This window comes from Propithecus coquereli, unplaced genomic scaffold (genome assembly GCF_000956105.1).
Source record: "Propithecus coquereli isolate 6110/MARCELLA unplaced genomic scaffold, Pcoq_1.0 Scaffold13, whole genome shotgun sequence".
Classification (NCBI taxonomy): Eukaryota; Metazoa; Chordata; class Mammalia; order Primates; family Indriidae; genus Propithecus; species Propithecus coquereli.
In genome coordinates, this window is record NW_012137191.1 from 11,439,012 (window position 1) to 11,446,856 (window position 7,845).

General features: G+C 57.1%; 1 protein-coding gene across 1 annotated transcript; it reads right to left on the minus strand.

Moving 5' to 3' along the window:
- Positions 1 to 2,817: 2,817 nt before the first annotated feature.
- NKX3-2 (NK3 homeobox 2) lies at positions 2,818 to 6,654 on the minus strand. Its single transcript, XM_012638440.1, has 2 exons — positions 5,974 to 6,654; positions 2,818 to 4,484 (listed from the first exon to the last, which is right to left on the minus strand). The coding sequence occupies exons 1-2, from the start codon at positions 6,437 to 6,439 to the stop codon at positions 3,949 to 3,951; spliced, it is 1,002 nt and encodes a 333-aa protein (XP_012493894.1). The 5' UTR covers positions 6,440 to 6,654; the 3' UTR covers positions 2,818 to 3,948.
- Between the last annotated feature and the right edge of the window lie 1,191 nt (positions 6,655 to 7,845).

Sequence of the window (7,845 nt, forward strand, 5' to 3'; positions counted from 1 at the left end):
GCTGGCTAGCAAGTTAGAGTCACAGGACCCCTGCTTGGTCGGACCTCTTCAGGCCTGAGGTTCTGCCTCCATGGGATGCTCCGCTCAAGAACTCCCCTCTTTCTAAGAGGAGAGGACCAGGATCCCTGGACCCCACTCCCCACTACTCAGAAGCCCCCACACACCACCTCTCCACAAACCGAATCAGAGTTTCGGACACTGACAACAATAAGCCACCCCTCAGATGCACAGGAGGTAGGGTTTGAACCCAATTTGGCCCTTCTGGAATGGACAGATTCGCTGCCACCCTGTACCCTTTCCCATCATGGGGGAACTGCAAGGGTGCTGGGATTCACTGTTATCTTGAAAGGAGACATAGTTTAGGATAAGCAAGGCCAGGAAGCTGGGACTCTCTCTCTCTCTTTCTCTTTCTCTTTCTCTCTCTCTCTCTCTCTCTCTCTCTCTCTCTCTCTCTCTCACACACACACACACACACACAAACACACACACCCCACACCAGCGACATTTGCCAGCTGCCTAGAGCAGGATTTGTGGGCTGGGCTTGAATCCTTGGGACCAACTTCAGTGTGGGTCATAGCTTGTTCTTCCACCTTTCCCAGTCATTCCTCTTGCCTTGGTTTACCCATCTGTAAAATGAGTGAATCTGACCCAAAGATCCCCATGGCCAGCTCTAATATTCTCTGAGGGACAAAAGGGCTGAGAAAGATGAGGTCGAAGGTCCACTGGGCTCAGGCGGCACTGCCACTGCTCTAGGGGACCAGGCCCCAGCGAGGCTGAGAAGGCTTCGCGCAGCACAGGGGCCAAGGAAGTGGACGAACGAAGAGCCCCTTGAACCGGGAGCGGAGGGCATACTTTTTCTTATCGTTCAAAAAATAAATAAATAAATAAAAAGTCGTGTTGGGGGAAGAGTAGTGGAGAAAGAAAAGAAAAGAAAACGAAGAAAGTAATACTGCAAATTTCCAACAGGAACCGCGTCTGCGACCAGAGACCCAGGTAAAGACACCCCTTTGGGGTCGCGAAATGCGGTAGGAAATCCCCGGAGGACCCGGCTGGACACGGAGGCCGCCTCCGGCTCCCGGAATCAGACCTCAGGACATTCGCGCCAAAGCAAACGGCGGGGCAGCTCGGAAGGAAACTGCCACAATCCGGATCGAACTGAATTCATTTGAGTCATTTTCCCCGGGCAGCACGAGCCAGCCCCCGCAGAGCCGGCCCAGACCAGGAGCCGCGGAGCCGGAGAGTGGGATAGGAGGGGACCGCGCTCCGCCGACCTGGGTCGGTAGAGACAGTGGAGTCTGCGACGGAAGACGGAGTTGCGCAGGGTGCGACCCTGGACTCCGCGCCTTTTCCTACTCGAAAGCAACTCCCTGGTTTTCTCGCTTCCGGATCCGCAAAGATGAAACACAAACTACCCTGTTGGGACACAGCAACAAATTGTCTTTATCCGAAAAGGGGAAAAAATTCCCCTCTCCTGAAAAAAGAAAACAAAACAACCCTCAGTAAGTGGCGATCTCTGGTGAGAGAAGGGGAGGAGATTCTAGCATTATTGGAAGTGTCCCAACTTTCAACAAGCAAAATGCATCCGAGATTAATTCTAAAATTAAGATGGAATCTTAAAACATTTCAAAAAGAAACATGATCGTAAGAGCCATGTGGACGGTAGCGCGGGACGGTCTGGGGACAGCGTGGGGAGGGGTGTGCATCCCGAGGGTCTTTGGATTTCCCTTCACAGTTAGCTGTTCCCGGAAGTGGGAATCATTTTGTAAAGCGCTTGTCGCCGCAGTGCGGCCGGCCGCGTCCGAGGGCTCCGGAACTCCGGGCCAAGGCCTTTGGGGTACTAAGGCTTGGAGGCCGGGGGCCCGGGAAAGGTCGCTGCAGGGCAGGAGGGCAAGTCGGCCTTTCTGCTCCAGGTGCAATTGAAAGCCTGGGCCTGGATTTCGGTGTTTGCCAACTCCGGCCCGCGGACTGGAGGCCTCGGTGCCTGCGATGTGGCGTTAACTCTTCCTTGCTCGCCAGGGACCTGGCGCGAGGGGCGTGTAAAGGTGAGCATTTCTTTCCGGTGAATCTGTGGTATTCCGGGGGAGTCAAGGAACGCAGCTGAGTATGTTCATCTGTAAACGGGGTGGTCGATTACCTTTGTCCTGCCAAGGTTCTGCTCCCCCGGTGGGCCTCGATGCGGATCAAATGACGCCACGTTTGAAACACTGTAGAGCGCCATTTGCACCCATCCGAGGCAAAAGCACAGGTGACCTTCTCCCAGAGCGAACGTTACTCGCGCATGATTTGCCCCGAATCGCTTCGGAATTTCAGTGGGAGTTTTTACTGGCCTATTCTGGGAACGAAATAAAGACCAAATCACTTAGAGAAACGCTCCGAAAATGGAAAGGAGAGAGAGAGAGAGAGAGAGAGAGAGAGAGAGAGGAACACGCGTGAGGGTGTATGTGTGTGAGACAGAAAGGGTCAGCCGATTGAAGTGGGGGATGGAAACTGGCCAGGGGTCCAACCATGGGCGCTTTCTACACTTCAGAGTATGCCCTCAAGAAAAAAGGAATCCTAGGAATTTGCCCCCGAATTCAGCGGGATTCATCCGTGACTCCTGCGAAGTTCCCGAAATTTCGATTCCCTGAGCTGCGGAGGTTTACACCCTTCCTGCGGAGTGGGCAGCAGAGCTTCTCCCAGGAGAGGCTGGACGTCCTCGGTCCAAAACTGAAAAGAGGCTGGGAAAATGAGCCCCAGCCATTTCCAGCCCGTGTTACTGGTCTACCCTCCACCCCCAAAGTCGGAGAGCATCTCAGAGAAAACACGGCGTCCAGGAGGGCATGTTAAAATAAAAGTTTATAAATTAAAGAAAAAATACAGCGAATAGAGCTTTCAAACTTCACAAATCTTTTTACAGTTAATACTCTAGTTGAGTGCACAGTGCCCTTAAGGAGGCGAAAAGCGGCGAGGTTGACACAACAGGTAGGATCACCTGTCCAAGGGTAGGTGAAGGGCAGATAGGGGAGTCCCGGGCCAGGGCGCAGGATTCGCAGAGGGTGCATGTGAGAGACCGAGGACCAGGCGGCGGCACCAGAGAGGACACCTTGGAAAGGTTGGCCGGGATATTCACATTAAGTACAAAAAATAACCGTCATTTGAATACAAACAACTGAAAAGTGCTACGAGTCTTAATCTCCTTTAAATGAAGGAAAGTTTCTGCAAAGGGCTGCCAGGGTGTGAGCTCTCCTTGTTCGGGGGTTCCCAGGCGCTTCCCACTTGGACGGGGCCCTGGACTTTGGAGAGGAAAGGTGTGCAGACCCCTAGCCTGCCCAACACTCAGAGGCTCCCTTCCTTACATTCAGCACCCATTAGGGCGCCCCCACCAGAGCTCTGACACTGGGGAGGGGTGAAGCGAGGGCCTGAAAACCAAACCCTTCACGTTTCAAATCAACCCCTGGGCTGGGGCTGCCAGGGTTCCGCACCCCTTTGTTATAAATGCAATTTCCAAAAATCAAAGATATGTAGATACACATAGATTGGTAGCATGGATACCATGAAGTAGTGTGGCCTAGCGCAGAAAGCTCCCAGCAGGCCTGAAATTCTGGGGATTCAGGCTACGTGGTCTCCAGGAGTTCAACGCTCTGGGGAAACGCCATCCCCAGCAGGCAGACATAATCCAAATCCAAATCCAACATTGTCGTGGTAATAAATAGTGTCCAAGGGCTTCCAGGCAGGTGAAGGGCGAGTAGCGGCCCAAGGCCATAGCGTGCCTCTGTTCAAATTAGAAAAAAGCGCCCCCTCTGGGCATACTCAGTCCAGCTGCCAGGGCTCAAGTCCTGGCTAGCGGAGCCAGAGCTGGATTTCATCCTCCACTTGCCCCCTTGGCGGAGCGCCCCTGTATAGACTACAGCCTTCACGGCCGTCGGAGCCGGAGTGTGGGAATCATTCGTTGCCCCAGCCCAGGCGGGTTCACTGGGTGCCCGCAGCGGCCGCACACGTGGAGAGCGCCCAGCCCGGGAGGCAGTAGTAAGGGTAATAGTAGGAGGGCTGCAGTGGCAGAAGCGACGGTGGCCTCAGCACCTCGCCGGGCAGGTACTGTCTCTGGTCGTCGCGCACCAGCACCTTTACCGCCACCTTTTTGGCGGCGGGCGCTGAGGCCAGCAGGTCGGCGGCCATCTGCCGGCGCTTGGTCTTATAGCGACGGTTCTGGAACCAGATCTTCACCTGCGTCTCGGTGAGCTTCAGAGACGCGGCCAGGTCTGCACGCTCCGGCCCGGACAAGTAGCGCTGGTGGTTAAAACGACGCTCCAGCTCGAAGACCTGTGCATGGGAGAAGGCGGCTCGAGAGCGCTTCTTACGCGGCTTTGGCGCCGCCGGCTCCTCCTCCTCCTCCACGCCGCCCGCCGGCGCGCTGCTGCCCCTGCCACTGGGTCCACTACACAGCGCGGGCACGTGTGCACCTCTGGCGCCAACACCGTCATCCTCGGCCCTTGGGCTGTGGTCACCTGCGGACCCCGGTGGGAACAGAAACAAGAGACTGTCAGCGCCGAAGAGGAGGTGAGGCCCAGCCTCATGTGTAGGGGTCGCTGGGGCAGGGCGGAAATACACTTTGATCCTCCCCGCCCCCAAGGGGCGGTGAGGTCGCAGAGGCCACGGACCCCGGAGACCAGTCTCAGAAGCCTGTTCCACTGGTTTCCCGCATCTAGGCCTCTTCTGATGCCTGCAACCTACTCGGCCGCTGTGTCCACGCCATGAGGCCGAGGACCAGCTCCACACCCTCTCTGGGCCCCAGGCTCCAATCGGTAATGTGGAGAGCTGGGCCTGAGCATCTCCGCAAGCCCTCTGAGCTCTCAGCGCTCAGCGCTGGGGTTCTTGGTTGCGTTTCGGCCTCCCTGCTCGGGTCCACCCGCTTCCCCACACAGCTCACATGCACGCGCCAGTGCAGGTAAAGGAAAGGTAGGGGGATGGCTCCTGGGGCCAGAGGTATTTGGAGTCTTTCACCCTCAACCACCTGGGATTGCTGTGAGGGGTATGGCAACAGGTTGTGCCAAAGCCTGGGGTGGCTTCTCTCCCTCTTTTGCAAGGAAATGAGAGGAGGATGGGCTGGAGAGTGATGAGAGGGGGGTGTCCCTGCCTCAGGTCCCTGAACCCTTATGCAACATCAGCTCCTCAGCCTCTTCCTGCTCCCTGAAGCACCCCAGCAAGAGGTCCAGCGCTCTGGCCTGCTTGGGGCCAGCGTGAGGCCTAAGGCAGTTTGCACCCAACTGGGGCTGGCACCTGGGTCTTTCAGGCTGCATGACATGTCAGCCTGCAGCTGAGGAAGCCCCTCTCCTGTGTCCATAATAAACTAAATCTAGCCCTCCTGCCTTCAGCTGGCGCAGGGTTTGCCTCCAGTTCCTGGGTCTTGGGCCCAGGGCTGCTTTCACAGCTCTGGGTCTGAGAAAGCTAAACCCGCTCTTTCCCCAAAGCCCCGGCTCTGTAGATCTCACCTCTGACTCATTTGGAAGTGTCCTTCGCTACCTACCCCTGCACTGCGAGGCCGGGTCCTGGGACCTCAGGCTGGTGGGATCGCTGGGCCAGGGCTAGAGCACTAGCTACCTGAGGTCTCCGGACCACTCATTCTTTCTCTTCACTGATTTTTGGGCTTTGGGGACAGACACGGCGGAAGGCACTGGCGGTGTACTCACCCCCTCCCGCCACCCCAGCGCAGAGTGCAGAGGTTCCCTCCCAACCCTGTCTAATGGATATTGACCCAGGCCGTCTCGGGCCTCGGCCCAGGACGCTGGGCTCTGAGAAGTTCCTCCGTCCTCTCGCCGCCGGCTCATTTCTCAGAGGGGTAGAGCAGCTCGCGCCAGCGCGCGGAACTTCGGGATTTGGCCAACCTCCGAGCCCCAGGGTGCAGGGTCCTCACAGTCAGCCCACCCCACTGGGCGGCGTTGCCCTGCTCGTCCATCCCCTCAGCCCGGCTCCCTTCCCCGCGAAGCCGCAGCAGACCTGAGACGCTGGCCGACATCTCGCTGTCGCTCCGGCCCGCGGCTTCCTCCTCCAGGTCCTTGGAGGCGGGCAGCTCGCAGATCGGCTGGCCGAGGCTCACGGTTCCTCCCGTGCGGCCGGCCCCGCTGGCCCCCGGAGCATCCGAGCAGCGCCGCCTGCCCTCGTTCTCCTCGCTGAGAGCCGAGTCCGAGTCCCAGCCTCCCGGGCTCTCCGCAGTCCGCCCCGCAGTTGTTCTGGTACCGGCAGGAGACGCGAGCAGAGAGTCCTCGGCGCCCCCCAGTGCGCCCGCGTCCGTCTCCCCAAAGAGCCGCCAACAGCAGACAGCGGGCGCCGCAGCCACCGCCACCGCTGTGCCCCCGGGCGGCGGGCGCCCCTCCGGCGCGGTCAGCCCTCCGCGCTCCTCTTTCTTGTTGAGGATCGCCTGGATGGAGAAGGGCGTCAAGGTGTTGGCGCCGCGCACAGCCATTTGCGCCGCGGGCCGGAGCGGCGGGCCGGGCGGGCAGCTGGGGCGCCGAGCAGCTCCGAGCGGGACTGAGAGCGCGGGCGGCCGCAGCGCGAGTGCGCCGGGTGCGCGAGGCCCCAGCAGCCCACTCCTGCGCGGCCCAGCAGCCCCCGCCCCCCTCCGTCCCAGGATCTGCGCCGACCCTCGCCCCCACCTCAGAGGCCCACCCCGCCCGGAGACCCTCTCCCCCCCAATCCAGCGCCAGACGCTCTCCTTTCGCAGCTCAGCTGGATTATCTCATCGCCTGTAGCCCTGAGGGGCGGGCCGGGGTCTGCCCCCTCGGGGGACGCGAAGGAGGATTGGCGGGCCCCCTCCGCTGCTACAGTGCGCCGCCGGGGCTCACGGCCCGAGTCACTTTTTCTTTGCGCTTCTGTCTCTTCCCCGCCTTCAGGATTTCGTTCCCGACTAGTCCTCTCCCTTTCCTGCTGGGCAGCCTCTTCCGGAGCCCAGGCCCGGACGCGGCTGCGGCCGCTGGATTCTGAGAGGCTCGGGGCACCTTTTTACCCCCTGCTCTGGTTTTATCTGTTTCTTTTCTCTTTCCTTCCCCTGCGTTCCACCGTACCCCCCTCCCGCCTGGGTGTCATTCCTCACTGCTGAGTGACAGTCTCAGGCCACGCCCCTTCACTGGGCTGTCCTGGACGTTCCAGACCGTCCATTGGCTGGCTCCAGTTGGGCAACGTTGACTTTAACAGACAAAACTGGGCATGTTACGCCGCCAAAGACAGGGTCTGACTTAACCCCTTCTCTCCTAAGTCTGGTCCTCGAAGCATCCTCCAGCGACAAGAAGGCTCACCCATCCTGAAACCACGTTTCGTATCTCTGCAGATGTATCTACCAATTCCAGCGTTTTTATGGAACACTGATATTCAATTTAGTCAAAATCTACGGAGAAAATCCAAGATAATGCGTTTCCACACATCATTAGAGTAGTTTCTGTTCTCTAGGAAAGATCACAAACACGAAGAACAAAATGCATCTTTTGTCTTCCTACAGTTTTCCTCACTGCTAATGCTATTTGCTGAAATAATCAGCTAATTAAAATCGCTCTAGAAATATTTTTTTTTCCTTGCCGTGTTTGGTTTGATCCGATTTCTACAGAGAAATTAAAAGAAAAAAATGGTACAATTAAAACTAAAGTCAGGTGAAGAATTGGAAGTCATATCCCTGGGAGATCAATATTGAATTTAATTGGAGTTAGTTAAGTTTTAAGCCAGGAAGAAAAAAAGAAACTTTAATTTGTTTTTTAAATGTTCTGCTACTTCTGAGTTGGATAAGATTATAAATATATATTTACTTGTTTGAAAGTATATCTGGGAATTACCATCGTAAAATGATACAGAACTGACAAGATTTAATGCTCTTAAAAAGTA